This window comes from Erpetoichthys calabaricus, chromosome 12 (genome assembly GCF_900747795.2).
Source record: "Erpetoichthys calabaricus chromosome 12, fErpCal1.3, whole genome shotgun sequence".
Lineage (NCBI taxonomy): Eukaryota > Metazoa > Chordata > Cladistia > Polypteriformes > Polypteridae > Erpetoichthys > Erpetoichthys calabaricus.
In genome coordinates, this window is record NC_041405.2 from 127,908,412 (window position 1) to 127,928,534 (window position 20,123).

General features: G+C 39.1%; 1 protein-coding gene across 1 annotated transcript; it reads right to left on the reverse strand.

The window, feature by feature from the left end:
- Nucleotides 1-69: 69 nt before the first annotated feature.
- smim7 (small integral membrane protein 7) lies at nt 70-10,503 on the reverse strand. The gene is made up of 5 exons (XM_028816143.2): nt 10,381-10,503; nt 10,102-10,143; nt 8,638-8,690; nt 7,448-7,538; nt 70-467 (listed from the first exon to the last, which is right to left on the reverse strand). The coding sequence occupies exons 1-5, from the start codon at nt 10,404-10,406 to the stop codon at nt 452-454; spliced, it is 228 nt and encodes a 75-aa protein (XP_028671976.1). The 5' UTR covers nt 10,407-10,503; the 3' UTR covers nt 70-451.
- Between the last annotated feature and the right edge of the window lie 9,620 nt (nt 10,504-20,123).

Here is a 20,123-nt window from a genome sequence, read left to right on the forward strand (position 1 = left end):
GGTTTAGAAAGGGACTCTGCAATGTATATTCTTGTGTATTTAGCTAATTAAAAAAACACAATATTCCAATTTTTAAATTTTACAAATGCTACTTTATTCACAGAAAAAAGCATATATATATTTACAAAACATGTCTGAAAAATAACTTCAGTCCCCATTCCCTCAATTATATATGTAATAAGGTATTCTGAACTGTACATTGGTCAACATGCTGCTTTGCACATTGGCTGTGAGTCAAGCAACATAGTATGGAAAGAATTTCCAGTTGATGCCAAATTGTAAAACTAAGAAATGGCAACATTCAAACCTCAAAAGGGGAGGAAAAAAACTTGTTTGAAGTGACTGATGGCAATGGTAAGCATTAAAAGTCATATTGATGGCATTATCCCACATACATGAAGATCAAACTCCGTCCTTAACAAGATATACACATGGATCTTTATCGTCTGTCTCAGGAGCCAAACAATCTATAAAACAAGCAAAAAAAAAAAAAAAAAGAAAAAAAAAAAAAGAAAAGAAAAATCAGTTATTGGGCAGCTCAGTGAGTTTGCATCTTAGGTAAATAAAGTGGCAGAAAGTGGTCTGTTGTCAGATTGTTCTTGTGGTTCCCTGCTATATCATCAATGTTTGTTCTTGGCCTCCTTTTTGTTTTAATTTACATGCTACTAGGGGAATGTTTGGCTGATGTTCTTCCTGTATGCTGGTAAAACTAAGCTATTTCATGAATATCACTTCTGCTCGTGGCTGTGGACAAGTTTACTCTTTAAGATTATCAGTGCATGTGTGGCTGTTGTCTTCCTACAACTTAACACTGACAATTAAATCAGCTTCTTTTAGTATTTCAACATTACAGCAAGAAGCTTGACTTTCCAACTCCTGAATATTCCAAATAAAACATCACCTTCCTCCACCAATTTCAAAATCATTAATAAACTGGCTGAAGTCAAAATGTCATTCTCTCACACACAAAATATTGCATAGTATGAATGGCACACTACCACATTCAAGCTTTATATTTAATATATAACCATTCATTCATTATGCAACTCACTTAAAATAAGTGAGGGTTGCAGAGATGGCAGCCAATCCCAAGAGCAATGGATGCAAGACAAGAATCAAGCAATATAAAAGCAGTATATTAGAGGTACTTTTCAAGATTGCTTTTGAAATATTAAATGGAAAAAACAAAAACTACAACCATATAATGTACTACCCAAGACAGAGTTCAATTAATACAGTTTAGTGTTACAGGGGCAGAAGCATTCAGAATTAACCAAAGTGGCAAACCGGAACGGTCATTCAGTCTGCATGAAGTACAATTTACAATTAAATTAAACTCCACCAAGCATCATCCACATCAAACTAACCCAAGTATATTGACTCCTTATAAAGATGTAAAATAAAATTCCAAAACCATACCAGTTGTGTATTCATCCCAGCCTAAGGCGGCTCTAATTTTCAAGCAGTTTTGTAACATGTCTTACAATTAAGCCTACCCCAGGTAAAAACCAACTATGGAAGAGATATCCGCCTGTCTCGGGGCTCACTCAAGCATATACCCATATTCACATTACCGGTTATACATTTTAGAACACCTCAGTTTTTCTTCACATTTATCCATCCATCCATTGTCTCCCGCTTATCCGAGGTCGGGTCGCGGGGGCAGCAGCTTGAGCAGAGATGCCCAGACTTCCCTCTCCCCGGCCACTTCTTCTAGCTCTTCCGGGAGAATCCCAAGGCGTTCCCAGGCCAGTCGAGAGACATAGTCCCTCCAGCGTGTCCTGGGTCTTCCCCGGGGCCTCCTCCCGGTTGGACGTGCCCGGAACACCTCACCAGGGAGGCGTCCAGGAGGCATCCTGATCAGATGCCCGAGCCACCTCATCTGACTCCTCTCGATGCGGAGGAGCAGCGGCTCTACTCTGAGCCCCTCCCGGATGACTGAGCTTCTCACCCTATCTTTAAGGGAAAGCCCAGACACCCTGCGGAGGAAACTCATTTCAGCCGCTTGTATTCGCGATCTCGTTCTTTCGGTCACTACCCATAGCTCATTGAAATGCAAGAAATGACTCAAAATGGTGAAAAGGTAAGCAGTAAACTGCCAGAGGTTTAAATTTAAAGTTTAGGTTAGCAAACACTGAAAAAAAAAGTACTACTTGGACAATATTACAAACAAATAAATGATGGCAAATAAAAAATAAATCAAGGAATAATAAATTACACAAAATTTAAAAAAAAAATTTTGATTCAAAGTAGCCACCTTTTTCAGATACAACAGCCAATCTGTGATAACCCTTTTGATTCAGAATGCCAGTCACTCTGTGTAAGTCACCATCTCTGCCTCCAGTAATAGAATCCCAGACCATCACACTTCTTCCATGTATAACAGTTGGTGGCTTCCTTAAACTACCACTTGCCCTGTCAAACCTGCAGCACAAAGTCTCCTGTTCACAGTAGAAACTGAGACTTGGTTTTTTCAACTACTGTTCAGCTGTGCTTGAAGCTGTTGTGCTGTGAGGCATCTATCACACAAGCTGGTGACCCTCAGAAACTTGTCTTCTGATTGGGTTGTGACTTTGGGTCTGCCAGATCTCTTCCTATCAGAGTTTCTTCCAGTTTCCAATTGCCTTTGGATTGTGTAGGGCAGCACTGTACTCACTGACACTTATTTATTTATTTTTTGCAATTTCTCTAAATGAAAGGCCTACACTTTTAAGGGTAATAATGCTCTGTCTCATTTCAATTGTTAATTACAGTTTTCTTGTCATTATCACTATAATTTACAGCTTTCTACAGTGTAATTATTGTCCAAGTAATAGTCCAGAGGGTGTAGTAACAAAGTCTGTTCTAACTCTGCTTTAAGACAGACAGAGGGGTTTTTAAGTAATCAACAGAAGTCGGGACACCTAGGCAAATGGTTTACTTCAACTTGCAAGGGTTAATTTACTTTAATTGCTGCATAACATCTGTAGGTTGTAATCTATTAGTAGTTCCTTGAAGAAAGCCCATTTGTAATATTCTGAAATTTCCCTTTTTTCTAGTTTTTGCTAACCTAAACTTTAAATTTAAACATCTGGCAGTTTACTGCTTTCCTTTTCACCATTTTAGGTCCATCCAGCCATCCATCCATTTTCCAACCCGCTGAATCCGAACACAGGGTCACGGGGGTCTGCTGGAGCCAATCCCAGCCAACACAGGGCACAAGGCAGGAAACAATGGAGGGGAAGGTTCCAACCCACCGCAGACCATTTTAGGTCATTCATTGTATTTCAACTGACTATATCTGAAGAAAAATTGGAAAAACTGTGGAGGTCTAAAACTTTTGACCGGTAGTGTATGCAGAGCCAGTACAGAAATACAAAGGTAAATGAAAATGTAAAGCCAATTTGAGAGGGGGGTCACAGTATTTAATAACTAATCATTACAGAAATAGATGCAAAATGTCATTAGCAGAAGACAGACAGTGACTGGTAGTGGGACTGTAAAGAGCATGCGACTTATGCAATAAAATATAATTTTGTATTTGGGATCTCTTCTGACAATCAACTGATCATTTTAGTATTTTTTTCCCCTTTTCTTATTTTGTAATAGTAGTTCTGCCCAGATGGAAATTGTGTTCTGGCAGTGTTAAAGCATTTGATTCACATGGACACTTGGATTTCATCAGAACAGGATATATTTATATGCTACTCAGACAGTCTGCTTTCAATTTGCACATGTCATTTGTGAAAGACATGCCCTGACTGACAGCCATCAGCCAGGATTGACAGTCTTCTATTGCCCAATCCTGTGACATGTTTATAGACACATGAAATTGCTAGGTAGTAAAAAAAATTTAAGACACAGCTAGTTATTTCCTATGACCATTTGAATTAATACATTTATTGTCCTTGCTGTGACATATACAATACTAAGTTTCATGATTTTATATTGTATTTGTTCCCTAGTGTGCAAATCTCTATCCTCATATCTTCTAAAACTACCTTTTCAATGACGGATCTGCAGTAATCCAGAGTCTATTCTAAAACTGAAAAGGGCAAGGAAAGAAGCTGTCCTTAAAAGGGATAATAATCCATTATAGAACACCAACTTAAAATGAGAGAAAAAGGCAATTAACATAACAATAAAGGTCTTCAGGATGGAGTGGAAAAACAGGTCTAGCTGATGTCAACCCACATCAAGACAGAGAAAATGCAGAAACTCAACACAATGCGTCCAAGATCTGGGAAGAATTCAAGCACATCAAAGTTTGAGGTACCACTTAATAAGCTCTGCCACATTGATTTTTGCAATTACTTGTTTCCTTTACAAAAGTGTACCCTTAGGGTGAAGTTCTGTGATATTTAAATTAAATATGGTGACCTTCAAGGAGTCTGCTAGTTTTGAAATCCAAAGTTATTGCCGATTTCTTTTTAATTTCTACTTTTAGCACAATGAGAAATTATAAATTCATGTTTATTGAGGGTGTAAGCTGAAAATGCATGTAAAGTTTTGAGTTTTTAATAACTTGGTACAGCAGTTGTTACTGTCTGATGAAGGCCTATTCAAAAAAGGCACACTTACCATTTGACTAAAAATAAAATTAAGAGGCTTCCAATGATGCCCTTATGAAACAAAAATTCACTTAACAGGTGGGTTCGGGGGCTATTTAACTTTGACTTGAAACATGTAGCATTTTAACTTTGTTTAGTTAATTAAAAAGTCACTTATCACATTTTTGTTTATTTATGTAACAGTGAATCATATTAAAACAATAACAGCAATATTCAAATGCAGTTGCATGTGTTAGCAGACCACATTAAATACATGCCTTTTAACAGCACTTTCCAATGTCATGCAGTGAAAAATGTAGTCCAAATAGGCTTGTGGTGGCTCAACAGCTTTCACAGACAACAGCTTCGCAGTGAACAGAAATGACTGATGTCCTACTGTTACTTATTGTATGTGCAGGATCTATGGTCAACAGTAGATAAAATTTCGCAACATTTTTGAAAGACATAGAAGAATTAAAACCTGTTTAGGTCTCAATGGTAAATTGTTGGCTGTTGCGGACCATTATGGAGAGCAGGTCTGGAGTTCTCCCTAAAGTGTTCCGTCAGAGAAGTACTGAATCATTATAACTTGCAGATAATGCAGCCATTAGGTTTTTTTTTTGTTTTTTTTTAACATGTAAATATGAAGTACATATTTTATTCAATGCTTATGGAGAAACACTTGCATAATTCATTAATCTAACATTCATTTTTAGATAATATACAAGTTGGGTGACTTCTCTCAAGGTAAATTTGATATAGTAAACTAATCTGTAGTTGAAGTTGCAGAGCATACTATAAGATTGACACATTAACAAATTTGTCGGCACTTTTAATTTTAAGCTGTTAAATTTTAAAACTTTGTAGAGAATGCTGTATTTGAGAGACTTCAAGGAAATTTTTCAGGCAAGTTTACTTCTCGGTGAAGTTATTAATAGGCATGCTAAACTTCGACAAAATCAGTTATTGCAGAAGGTGTTATAGCATTACATGTGAACACTCGTAAAATCAACTCTCAATAAGAAAGGTTTTGACTAATTTCTTATGTTGATAATTTGTCTTTTTTTATTTTTTTTGAACCCACTATTGCAGCAGGTTTTAGCTGACATACTTAGGTTCAGTGTGGTGCCGAGGTGTCACCCATTGCATGGCTGCAGACAGATTCCAATCTGGGTGGTTCATCGGTTGGTGGGTGTGGCAACATGCTGCAATCAGCGCATGCTCCCATTCTTACTTAGGTGTTCTGTTATTTATCTTTTTGTTCACAAAATCTCAACACTCGTATACTTTTTTTTTAGGTTTTGGTGTTTTTCCAACATTACAGTTGTTGCATTACCAATATGGCAAAAATGTTTCTCCCCCCGTCAAGTATATATTTCTTTTAACACTATTGCTCATATTGCTTGTTCTAAAGGCATGAAGGTACCTCTGCATTTGCTTGTATTTCTTGAATGTACATGCTTAAACAAAATCTACCGATTTCTACACAGAGTACATGCTACATGGACTCCCCCCACCCACCCACCCCCCCTCATCAACTGATCTGTCATCCACCCTACATATTCGCTTCATAATTTTAACCCTTTCGGCCCTGGATTTTCTATTTTTAATTTTTTTCAATTTTATGGGAAAAATTATTTTGTAAGATATTCTACCTTTGGGGTGTCTAGAAAGCTCAAAAATAAAAAAAACAAAACAAAAAAATTATCACTATTACACAATAGCTGCCAAATACTTCAATCTTCTTGAGGAAATAAAATTGAAAGTGGACCTACTTACTATGTGGTGTGCACAGTCTGGAAGCATCCATTTTCACTTCAGTGTTTCGCGGACTGTATGCCAGTCTCTCCAGTCTGCGCTAATAGTAGCACACCAGGTTGGCTGCATATACAGTATATATATATATATATATATATATATATATGTACTAGCAATAGGATGTCAGGGCCAAAAGGGTTAAGCACCTCTACCGTGTTATCTTTTAATCTCAATTTGTTTAAACTGAAAAGACCGATTTCCTTTGATCCTTCCTCCTCACACACAACCTAGTGTTGAATCCAGTTTGAACTCATCAGCACACAGTAACTCAGTATCCTATTGGTCTTTCTAATACTTGAAAAGTTCACTGCAACTCCAAATCCTTCTAATAAGTTAGACTGCAGTTTCAAGTGTCAGACATCCCCCATGGCATAATTATATCTAGTATTTTTACTTGCCATGAATAAATCATTAAACAAATATAATTTTTTAAAAGAATACAATTCAAAATTATAAACTAATTTAAGTTCTCTCTTGTATTTTCTTTCTGTCAACTATTCTGAGGAGACATACAAGTAAAAAAATTCATTGTATTAGGTATACAAGACAATAAAACCTTGACTTTATAAGAATCACTGGGGAATAACTCTATGTTGATTCTACAACAGTTTAACACATATCAAAACATTCAACAGCATCAGACCAAGGGGAAGTTTTAAAATGTAACGATCATTATCTGGGCACGGTGGAGGTCTCACTTTGCAGCACTTTCTGGTGTCTTATGAACTAGCTTCATAATCACATTGCTCTTCTGCACTCAGTTACGGTCTAACATTTAGCCAAATGTCAATGTGACTTATCCTTTTTTTTCACTTCTTACAATTTATAACCTCCATCTCCTGTACTTTCTCTCAACCTTGTATTCAAGGTTCCTGTTCTACAATAAAACATTTAACATCTGCCTGATCATTCCCACATCAATTCTTTACAACGTTTTCTGCTCTCATTGTCGCCTCTTGCTCCAGTTCACCATATAATTGCATGTCTAGTGTGCATACACTGTAAACCTCTCTTAATGCCAAAGAGGTTCCTTAATTTGTTTCCCTTAACAAAGCATTTACAAAATATTCCTAAAGGAAAATATACCAGACTTCACTTACAGTATCATACAAAACATCATGAATATGTTCCACAATGCAATAAAGATCCGGAAGTATCGCAGACTCAGCAAAAATTCTCGGATGTTGTCTCCTGCAGAGAAAACACACATTAGTATGAAAAACACTCAGGCACACTGTGTCATACATGGAAAAAGAATGACCAATCTTTCAAGTCAAACGTGCTAAAGGGCACTTAAAAGTATTACAAACATTTCATTACAGTATTCATGGACTTTTAAGTTTACATCATTCACCTATATCTTCACCCACAATTGTGTCCCTGTTACAAACCTAACTTGAACATAAGTTTTTGGACGACACCATGCTGGTGGGCAAAATTTCAAATGAGATGGCTTACAGAAAAGAGGTTCATCAGAGCTGAAGTTAAACAGGTGTCTAGCTTTAAGCTCCTTGGCACTAACCTCACAGAGGATTTGACATGGACAACAAACACCTCCTCCTTGGGAAGGAAGGCTCAACAAAGGACAATCTATCCTCTCAATTGCTTATCAATTTTCACTGATGAACAACAGAAAGCATCCTAACCAGTTGTATAACTGTGTGGTTGGGCAACTGCATAGTTACTGACCAGAAAGCCCTGCAGAGGATTGTTAAAGCTGCAGAATATGGCATCCCACTTCCAGCTGTGAAGGACATCTAAACAAAGTGTTGCTTACATAGAGGGATCCGTATCACTCATGATCCCACTCACCCCAGCTACAAAGTGTTCTCAATCCTTCCCTCACAAAATGTGCTATACGTGTGTCCAGGCCCAATCATCTAGACTCGGACATTGTTTCTTTTCCATAACTATGATGTCATTAAATGCTCTAAAACTGAACTGTCTATTGACTGCCCCGCTCCTACTGCTCGCACATTTATAGTTTTCTCTTATGTATATAATTTAATGTTATTATTTTCTATTGTTTGACGCCACCTTGTTGGTTTTCTTTTAGCACAGATTATTTTACATTATACATATATGGTCAGGCAGAGTACAATGACATAAAACTTTAATGGAATTGAATATCTCCAACCATAATCAAATAAAGATATAGTGTAATCCAAAAGCTAACCATGAGTTAAATGACACCAGTTTCCTAACTGGTTTAATCCAGTTGCAGATTCAAAGAAGACTGAATCCTACACCAAAAGCACCAGTCCATTATAGAGCTTAGCACACATTTTACCTGTAGTAGGTCCGCGGCTGTCATCCCCAAATCCTTGTGTGTCTTTTTTCTTTCTGGAAAAAGAAAAGAAAAAAATTAGTATAAATTCTGATCAGCAGATATTATATAATAATAACAACAACAACTAATTACTAGATTTAAAACACAACATGCACAAGAACAAGTGTGACTAGTTTCTCCAGAGATTTAAAGGATACAGAGTCTCTGAAAGGGCCAAGTTACTCTGTGCTGCCTCTACCGCTGGGCCCATTTAGTACATACTGTATATGTCAGAGTGCTTTACAAAGACACTGGGGAGTCTGCTTCAACTACCATCAATGTGTAGCATCCACCTGGATGATGTTACGGCAGCCATTCCCGTGTCAGTACGCAGCAACCCACCCCCAATAGCTATTAGGTGTTGAAAGGATGAAAGAGATAGTTAGCCAATAAGGGATAGGGCATAATTTGGGAGCTAGAATAGACCAGGCTGTGGTTTGCAATTTAGCCAGAATAATGGGAAACACCCTACTATTTTAGAAAGATGCCCAAAAATCGACCAAAGACAGTCAGGACCTCATGTTTATATCTCATTTGGAGGATGGCACCAATTTTTACAGCTCAATAGTCTCCATCACAGCACTGGGATCCACACAGAGACCACAGGGTAAGTACCCTCTGTTGGACTCACCAACACCTCTTCCAGTAGCAACCCAAGCTTTTCCTAGGTGGTCTACCATCCAAGTTCTGGCTGGGTTCAAGCATGCTTAGCTAGAGATGAATTACCTGTTTTGAAGTGGAGGTAGTACGGCTGATACATCTCACAGATGGCTGGGGCACATACATAAATTCACCACTGTGTACGGGCAACTTGACTATAAACAAAAATCTGAGATAGTTGTGTTGGACAGGGAACTATAGTTAGATGTGTCAAGCATGTGTTATTCTTAACCTTCACCAGGAGATGTCAGTAAAGTCACCTCCAGATGGTTGTGAGTTGGGAAAAACAGTCAAAACAAGAAATGCATCCTGACTGACCTTTGGTGTTTTTTGTTGCCTTTTTTTTTTGTTTTGTTTTTTTTGGTAGCTGCAATTTTTTTTTTCTAACAGTCATTCACAAGTTAATTCTTGCTATTTCTACTGTAAGAAATTTTGAAGGAATTATAAAATATGTCCATTAATGCAGCTCTCACGAATTTAAATGTCTCATTAGATTTATTTAATGTTCTTTAATAATTTAGTCTCAATTCTGAAAAAATGCTTAATCTCTAGCAGTGGGCATTACAACAATTTTAAATCACAAATACCACCGTTTACGTACAGGTCAGGTGATACATTCAGAACACATTGGCATCTGAAGGCGGAGATTAAACCAAACCGGCAATCTTCCGATTTAAAGCCCAACTGTCTTAACCACCACAGCACAGATCCCACTACACAGGCGTACATCATTTGTAACTAAATTTGCACCAGAAAGGTACTCACAGTTTGAAATTTAGCACGGCTCCGGCGTTCATCAACAGAGTCCTGTAGAAAGATTAAAGACAATGATTGTTTTCGCTTTCTGCAAAAACACCGGAGTAAGTAACCGCCCTTACCTCCCTTCTACATTGAAAAATCAGTAATTAACATTTAATGAAACGTATAATACTTGAACAACTCTTCATTGAATCTCTAGAAGCGACATTAACACAAATACCAAATCTACCACGTAGATTTATATATAAGTGTTTTGTTGTTGTTTTATATGTTGTTTTTTTTTACCCGAACAGCAGGATGTCCCCAATCATCTTGTCTCCGACGCAACCAACACTCTGATAAGTGACATGCGTCTAGTCCAATCAAAAAAGACCAAATGCGGATATTAGCCAATTGAAATGGAAAAAGCTTTTTGCTCAGACGTTTTCAGGCTATGTGATTGGTTGTCGCTGATAGACGACGTCACTTCATTAGTGCCACGCAGTCCGTCTATGGAACACCGTAAGTGTCAAACAATACGCACCTCTTCCCGTATTTGAATTCGGCGTTATTAAATGGTTGACTCTGTGACTAGGGCGCATTGTCCAGAGGTTTTTTGGTCTGCATTTCGCTCGGTTTTGCCTCACCTCGACTTTGAATAAAAAATCTGACAATCGTCTGCATTTTGCCCAGTGTTGCCTCCCCTTGAATAAAAAATCTGACTTACGTTATGCTATGTTGTAAAATTTTTGTCTGTTCTTTCAGTAATTTACCTTAGAACACAGATCTTCTTTCAAAGCTTTTCCCATTTTGACGTGGGCTCGCTATGTTTGACCAGCCTCACCTCTTCAATGCATTCTCTCCTGATCCCCCTTTCTCCCCTGGATCCCGCTTCACACAATCAACCCACTTTCTTTTTGGCCGTCATGTTCTTCTCTGTCTCAGCACCCCCATATCCAATATTCTTCTCCTCATATTGTTTATTTCTCTTATCACGACATGCCCGTACCACTTTAACGTTCTTTCTTGTATTTTCCTAGAGATTTACCCAGCTTTAACCGTGCCTGTGATTCTCTCATTTCCCATCTAGCCTGGTTGCTCCACACATCCATCTCAACCTCTCATTTCTGTAGCATCCAGTTCCCTTTGATGTACCTTTTTAACTGCCCAGGTTTCTGATCCATAAAACAATGCTGGTCTGACCACTGTTTTATAAATGTTAGCTTTCACTCTTGCAGTAAATCTTTAGTCATATAACACTCCCTGCACCTTTTTTTCAGTTATTACAACCTGATTGTATTCTGTGGTTTATTTCTAGATCTAGCTCTGCTTTCCATCCTCTGTTATTGTTGATCTGAGATATTTGAACTTTTATACCCTTTGAAGCCTTTTTCCCCCAGAGGTTAATTTCTATATCTTGTTCTTGTTCCTAAAATATTAGATGTTCTGTCTTTTTTCCCTTCCACAATATTCTTAGTGGTGCCACATTGCACAATGTCATCCGTAAATAGCAAACACCATGGGGCCTGGTCTAATATTCCCCTAGCAATAACATCCCTAACTAAAGTAAAAAGATATAGGCTTAATGATACTCCTTGATGTAACTTAACTTTAACTACAAATCCATCTGTTAATCCTACACTACTTCTCAATTGTGTTTAGGCACCCTCATACATATCATTAACTTTCCTTACATACTGTATTACTCTCTTATACATCTCCAAATTTCTTTCCAGCTAACTCTTTCATATGCCTTCTCTAGATCTATAAATACCATGTCCAGTCCTTTCTGTTTCTTTCTATAATTTTCCATAGTCTATCTCATGGAAAAAATCACATCTATCGTATCTTTTCCTGAAATAAATCCAAACTGTCCTTTTCCTAATTTGTTGTCTTCTCATTCTATTAACCATTATTCTTTCCCATATTCCCATTGTATATGAAGTCCACAATCCTGGATGTCTCCACTCTCCTTATATTGTATACAGTATAGGCACAATCACACTATTACTCCAAAGATCTGGCATTATCTCTTCTTAATAACAAATCTATTCTTTCTTCCCCCAGACCTATGATTTACAGGCAGAAAATAGGCTGCACACATTCAGAAGGTTGAAAAATAATGTCATTGAATTTACGTAAGATGGCACACCCTCAGCTCCAATATCCTAACTTCAAATTGCAGGTTGTACATGTGGAATTTTTCTCTGGATATTATAGTTTGCTCACACTTCGTAGGATAAAGTTAACGTGCCCTGCAATGAAATCCTGCCATGAATCAGGCTGGTTCCTACCTTGGGCCTAAAGCTGCCACAGTAGGAATCCACTCCCCATGACCCTGAACTAGTTGAATAATGGAGAGATAAATTTAAGTCTGAATGACCTCAAAAATAATTACTTGGTTACTAGATTTGAAACACAACATGCACAAGAACAAGTGTGACTAGTTTCTCCAGAGACTTAAAGGATACAGAGTCTCTGAAAAGGCCAAGTTGCTCTGCACTGAGTCTACCCTGGGCCCATCCTCCTGTACAGATGGATTTCCTGATGTGATAGCTTGAAGGATAAAATTGGAGCTCAGATACTCAGGCTTCCTTAGTTGTAAAGTGATGTTAATGGTGTGCTTCTAACATGCAAGAGTCTTTTTAAGAGAATATATACTCTAATAGTCTAAAAACGTTATGTCATATCCTATTTATATGATGTTAAAGCCAGGCCAGGCCCATTTTATCAAGCACACCTTCACTTATGACCATGGTAAGCTATAAATAATTACAGTAATAGCATTAGAAAAATAATTTTAAAAAAGAAACTTTTGAAGCATACATTGTATGGCCTAAATTTTGTGAACACCTAACATATCAGCTTGTTGGACATCCCATTCCAAAACTATGTTCTTTAATATAGAGTTGAACCCCCATTTGCAGCCAAAACAGCCTCCATTCTTCTTGGAAGACTTTCAGCCAAAAGAGCATTTGTGAGGTCAGGTACTAATGTTGGACGAGAAGACTTGACTTACATTTGGTATTTCAGTTCATCCCAAAGGTGTTCAGGAGGGTTGAGGTCAGGGCTCTGTGCAGGCCCCTCAAACTCCTCTTTGTCTTTATGGACATGGCATTGTGCACAGGGGCACTGTCATGCTGGAACAGGAAAGAATCTTTTCCCAGCTGTTGCCACAAACTTGGAAGTGCATTAACAGGACCCTTCGATGGAACCAACAGGTATAGACAAAACCCTAGAAAATAACCTGAGATCGTTGTCCCTCCTCCACAAAACTTAACAGCAGGCACTTTGCAGTCCAGAAAGTTGTGTTCTCCTAACATCCATCAAACCCAGATTCATTCATCAGACTGCCAGATAGTGAAGCATGATTCATCACTCCAGGGAACACATTTCCACTGGTCCAGAGTTCAGTGGCAGTGGGCTTTGCACCGTTCTGGCTGACACTTGGTATTGCACATAGTGATTCTATATTTATGGGGTAAACTGCTCAGCCATGCAAATCCGTTTTGGAAAGCTCTCGATATAACGTTCTTGTGCTGATGTTGCTTCCAGATGCAGTTTAGAACTCTGTTGTGACTTGTAAGTGATGCAACAGAAGATAAGCAAATTCTATTTGCTATGTGCTTTAGTACTCAGCAGTTCTACTGTGTGAGTGTGTGTGGTCTTCCACTTCAAAACTGAGCTGCAGTTGCTCCTTGACATATCCAACTCACTATACTGTAATAACATTTACAGTTAACCAGGACAGATTTAGCAGAGCGGAACTTTCACATACTGACATGTGGCAAAGGTGGCATCCTATGATAGTGCCACTTTTACAGTCAATGAGCTCTTCAGCATGACCCTCTCTACTGTCAATACTTGTCAACAGAGATTGCATGGCTATTTGCTTGATGTTAAGCATATGTTAACAATGGATGTAGCTGAAACACCCAAACTCAATACTTAAGTGGCCTGTCAAAATATGTTTGGTCATACAGTATAGTGTAAATAGAGAAATTTCATGCAATATATTCGAATTTCTTCTGCCTCCTCTAATTAAGCGATTAATGGATATCCCATAAGATGCTTTTACAAGGTGCTCTCAATCCATAGCTGTTTCTGGTAGAGATCTTATGAACTAATTCATAATAACCAAAACCTGAGTGTGACACTTTGATAGAACTGTTCATTCAGATTGGAATTTAAAATAGTTACATTTCAGAAGGGATGGCGGCATAAAGGTTATATCTGCTACTTCACAGCTTCAGAATCCTGGGCTCACGTCCCGGACAAGTTTGAACATTAACTCCATTTCTATGTGTTGTGATGGATTGCCGGCTTTTTACTCCGGCCCTCACCCCCAGGCCGCCAGGAGGAGCTCTCCCAGCAGCGTGGACGTGCCCCGAGTTCCAGCAGGGCCTCATGGACTATGTAGTTTTTATACACAGCCCTGCTGGATACCTTGGGGGCCACCAGGAGTCGCTGTAGGGGGACTCGGAGGCTCGTATGTGCCCTATAACCCGGGAGTACGTCATGGTCACGTGACGGGAAGAAACAACGTGCTCCCGGGGTGAAGAAAAGGACTGTTTACCCTGACCCGGAAGGAATAAGGAACTGTGGACTGATTGGACAGGAACACCTCCGGGTCAGGGTGTATAAAAGGACTCTGGGAAGCCCAGTACATTGAGCTGAGCTGGGAGGTAGGGTGGCAAGTGTCTGGGCGAGGAGGATTGGTTTGAGAAAGAGTTATTGTGATTTATATGAGTAGTGTGGTGTGTAGAGTGCTTTGTGCACGTGACAACAGAAAAATAAATAGTTGTTACACTTTTACATCGTGTTTGGAGTGGTACCTGAGGGTCTGAGAGGTGGATCAAGGGCATATCTGCTACAGTGTATTTTTATCAAGTTACTCTTCTTTTACATCCAAATCCCAAACATGTACATTGGGTTAATTCCCAACACTAAACTGCCCCATAATGGGTGTGCCCAGCAAAGCCACATCTGGGTTGGTTTCTGCCTTGCATCTGATGCTTCTGAGACTCCTGCATCCCTAATAATTGATGGATGGAAGTCAAATGCCCTTAAGTAAAAAAGGCTTATGACATTCTCATTAATATTATTTAATTTACCATGTTACAATTAATATTATTTAATTTATCATGTTACAAGGTTTACATGTTTGTTTTATTTAAATTGTTAAATCTCATGCACAGATTTTGCCCATGTGTGAATCAAGTGATGATGCAGTGGCACATTTCTGTATTGCAGTGACTTGTGGAATACATTGTATTGACTCATTATAATTGTTTTGCCACATAAAACCAAAAACATTATAACATTACAGGGTCCGCTATTGGAGTAATGTGTTTAGAATCATTCGTTCACACAAGCCATTAATGTCAAAAGTTGACATCACTGACGTAGTATAGTCCCAGCCTGGGGCAGAGTGAGGAAGGGGAACATTCTGAAGGTTAAGTGAAAGGTCAGTAACTACTAAAGTCCAAAGGGAATTTTCAGTTTTCTTTGTAACTTGAGCTTTTCCTCTCACTAGATAACTGATTTCCTGTTCCACAAAATTTGCATAACAGTTTCATTCCCAATTCTCATTGAGTATATGATTGGTTTCTGGGTATTAATGCTTGAATATTTTTCCTAAGACTTAATTAATTTTTTTTTCTGATTGACCAAGTAGCTTTATATTTGGTTAACACATAAACTGTTGAGTGGAATGGCAGTATGCTAAAGTGCAGCATCATCACAATAACAATAACAAATGATCTTTATTTGAGATCTGATTGGTTAACATCCTCACATGCAGCACAGGCCACATTGCAATGTGCACATCTTGTGCTGTTTATAACCCAAATGGTGTTCTGTAGGCTGGAGGTCTATGTGTTTTTAATTGATCACTCAAAGAATCATGTTAAGAGGTACAGGGCAAATAAAAAACTTTATTAGAGGGGAAAAAGTCAATTCATAATTGGCAATTTAGCACCGGGAAACTGCAGGGGAAAGGGCCAGAGGCATGTGACACCATGCTGGAGTAGTGCCCTGTAGAGAGGGCAGGCTGAGACCTAGCAGCCTATGAGCTTAATGTACAACCAACAACAAATAGGCATAGTGAGCCATATTGATATGCAGGCATTTGATCAGTAGACAAGCATAGCAAGTGGTACAAGAGGGACTTGCAAAAGTTTAAAATTTGTAAAGAAAAGTGCACACATGTTTAATCTGCAATAGATTTAAGAGTGGAGATTGGAGAACACCACCTACAAGAGAATTAAAATATTCTTGAAATCTATATACTACATATAACGCAAAGCTGACTGTCTGACTGACTGTCTGACTCGCTCATCAATAAAAAAACTATTTCCTGTTTAGTTAAAAAGCTGTAGTACTAGGGTGTTGTACCGTGTTAGCCATTATGAATGTAGAGAAAAGCCAAGCAAAATGACACCTTTTATTGGCTAACTAAAAAGATTACAATATGCAAGCTTTCGAGGCAACTGAGGCCCCTTCTTTAGGCAAGATGTAATCATGAAGAATTAGGGGATAAATGCAAAAATGCATTGACCTACTTGCATTCATCCTTCCCTCAGTTTGTCACCAGTCTCATGTCCCTGCTGCTGACAAGCACTCCCACAGCATGATGCTGCCACCACCACAATTCACCATAGGAAAGGTATTAGGTGGGTGATAAGTAGTTCCTAGTCTTTGCCTGACATAGTGCTTAGAGTTTCAAAAATTTCAATTTTTGTCTCATCAGACCAGAGAACCTTTTCCCTCTTTCTCTCAGAGTCCTTTAAATGCCATCTGGCAAACTCCAAGCTGGAGGTGTCTCCATGGGAGAAGACTACACGCTGAACAGAAAAGACATACAAGCCCGCAGCTATGTGCCATATGTTGTATTTTGTTATGCTGGACATAAGTGCTCAATGCAACTTTGAGTTAAAAAGGGTAAATATTTGACTATTCAGGGTAGTCAGCTTTTTTAGAAATATGGAATTTGGTAATCAAAAGGATACCTGATGTTACATACTGTGAGACCTCAATGCTCATATGGAGTATGGTATATATACTTTAAAGGGTGTGATTGGAAGAACACCTTTCCTGATCTGATTCAGGGAGGTAAATTGTTATTGGAATTCTGGACTATTTATGAATTGTCCTTGAAAAATACCATATTTGAACACAACGATGAACTTTAGTATACCTTGGACTAAATGTCTATTATTGACTTAGGAGTGGTGTTATCTGATTTGAGGCTGTATGAAGACACCTGCTGTAAGAAGAAGTGCTAAGCTGTCAACTGATCACCACTTGGTGGTGAGCTAGCTCATGAAGATGGTGCATCCCTTGGACTGGCATTGAGGGCCCAAACATGTAGTGAGGTTGTGCTGGGGATGACTAGCAGATGTCTCTGTTCAGAATGAGTTCAACTCTCACCTCTGGAGAAATTGTTTCTGCATTTAGAGAGAGATCAAATACAGGGTGTCTGAATAGACCCAGTTCAAGACACCATTTGTGCAGGCAGCTGCAAGAAGCCTGTTGTGGTGGCAGCCCTATCTGCCATTGTTGGAAATCAGCAATAGGGGAAGCTGTCAAATTGAAGGAAGATGCCATATGTGCAATGTCAGTAGGAGGGCCTTCAGATTGGGCTGAGAGGCAATGGCAGGCCAAAAATACGGCAGCTGCAATAGTGGAAGAAGCAAAAACATATGTGTGGGTGGAGTTGGGTGAGGCCATGGAGAATGAGTTTCAGATAGACTCAAAGACGTTCAGTGATTCAGGGTGGGCAGGCAGGATGTCACCCAGGCTTGTCAAGTCAGGTCAAATGTGTATACATGTGCATAATACAAGGAGATTTTCACATACATGTTTTCTCAGAAGAACTGAAAAATTCATTTGTTCATTGAGTTTATTCATTTTCCTAACTTGGTTATCCAGAGCAGGGTGATGGGACAACTGGGGACTATCTCAGCAATCATCGGGTGCAAGGTAGAAGTAATCCCAAGGCAGGGTGTCACAGACATTAAGTAGGGCCAATTTCTTTTTATCAATCCAACTAATCTGCATGTCTTTGGACTGTAGGAGCAAACCAGAGCACGCAAAGGAAACTCATGAAGACCTGGGGAAAACATACAAACTCCACACAGGGTGCATCTATATCCTGATGTGAGGTAGCAGCACTTCCACTGCACCACTGTGCCACCAAGTTGAAAAATACAATGCAAAAACAATCTCTTTACTGGGCATATTGTTAAAGAGTGGAAGGAGCACTTTGAGGAACTACAATCAATCAAACATTAGGATGTTGGTGCCTGATCTGTCTTGAATGGTATCAGGTCATTACTCTCTGATATCAACATCATCTGACAAAATACAATATAGATTTAAATGTTAAGTAAACTGAGAGCCTCCCAACCACCAGCTGCCTAGGAAAATATATTAGTGTGGCCAGTAGAGGGGCTACTGTGGCCCAAACCCCAAACACAAGTGCACCAAGACAGGCTTGGATTCATAACATATACAGTATCGCTTTATTCAAGAAATACTTTTTACAGGCTACTCCTTAGTGAACACAATATATAATTAAATTCTTGCTCCTTACACTCTTTACTTTTCCCTTGCAGTCTTGTCTACCTCCTCTTGACTCTGACTGACTTCCTAAGTGGAGCACCTTCATTAATGGAAAACAAATGAGTACTTCCAGTGCCATAGTATTGGACAATGGAAGCACTTCTGGTTCAGGATGAAGTCCCACGAAACAGGGAGGTCTTCTCTTGGTGGCATCCATAAACTCATACTGGATTATCCTTCTGAACTACACTGCCCAGCATGTCCTGTGGGTGTCTATGCTGGGACTAAGCCAGAGGAACACTGCCATCCATCATTTTGAAGGAGGAAAGGCACTTGCCAGGCAGTATCCCCCTGACCATCCATTATTCATTCACCTCGCTTGGCATATAGTAACTAATAACCACACCAACCGGGTCACACTTCATATATAATGTCCATTCATAACCAGGGCAAGGATTCATCCCTCATCCCAGTCAAGATGCCAGTCCATTCAACAGGGCATCTGCAATTAGCTATGAACTAATTCAATTGAAACAGCAACACTTCAGGTTTAGATTGAAATAAATTTAAGGTGAAGAACACAGACTACACAAACAGCACAACTTGAAAACAAGACTCTGGGACTGGCCCTGGTAATGAATGGACATTATGCATGAAGCGTGACCTGGCTAGAGTGGTTATCGGTTACTATGCCAATCGAGGTGAATGAATAATGGATGGTCAGAGGGATGCTGTCTGGCAAGTGCAGTTCCTCCTTCAAAATGATGGATGGCTATGTTCCTCTGGCTTAGACCCAACACAGAAACCCACAGTTCATGCTGGACACTGTAGTTCAGAAGGACAGCCCAGTTTGTGTCCATGGGTGCCTCCAGGTTTTGCTGCCAGGAGAAGACTAGGCACACAGACTGCACAAGCAGCACAACTTGAACACAAGTCTGTAGGACTGTCTAGTAGGAGCACCCATCTAAGTGCTGGCTGCACAGCACAAGACCAGCTAACGATTCTCTTTCAGTCCTGTTCTTTCTTCACTACTTTGAAACTTCAGTATCATACTGCTGCCTTCTTTTCCATGAAGCAGAAGTAGCACACACAGGCTTCAGTGGATGCTTTTTGAAATTTTTGCACCATAAGGCAGACCTCCTAATCTTGAGTAAAGATCAAGATGCCACTTTTTGTCAGTGTAATATATTATGCTGAATCCATTCCTGATTTCATTCCCTTTTTTTTATACTGTGGCTACCTTTAAAGCTGGTAATTCTTTACATAACTTCTAGTTGGAGGGGATGTCAAACTTGATGAATAGAGTTGTCTGTGGATATTAAGTTATCTGACTAGAAATTGCAGGTGATGACAAATTAGATGATTCTGTGATGACTTTCCGGCACAGTTTCATATTTCCAAAATATTGAGAGTTTATTCCATTTTCTGACAGCCAGTAACGTGCACACTGACAGAGCAGGTCCTGTACAAATGCTTCCAAGTAA

Coding starts and splice junctions, on each gene's coding strand:
- smim7 (XM_028816143.2), bottom strand. CDS start 10,406: ATGATTGGGGACATCCTGCTGTTCGG. Junction 10,144..10,380: donor GGGGACATCCTGCTGTTCGG/GTAAAAAAAAAC, acceptor ATCTTTCTACAG/GACTCTGTTGATGAACGCCG. Junction 8,691..10,101: donor GCCGTGCTAAATTTCAAACT/GTGAGTACCTTT, acceptor TTCTTTTTCCAG/AAAGAAAAAAGACACACAAG.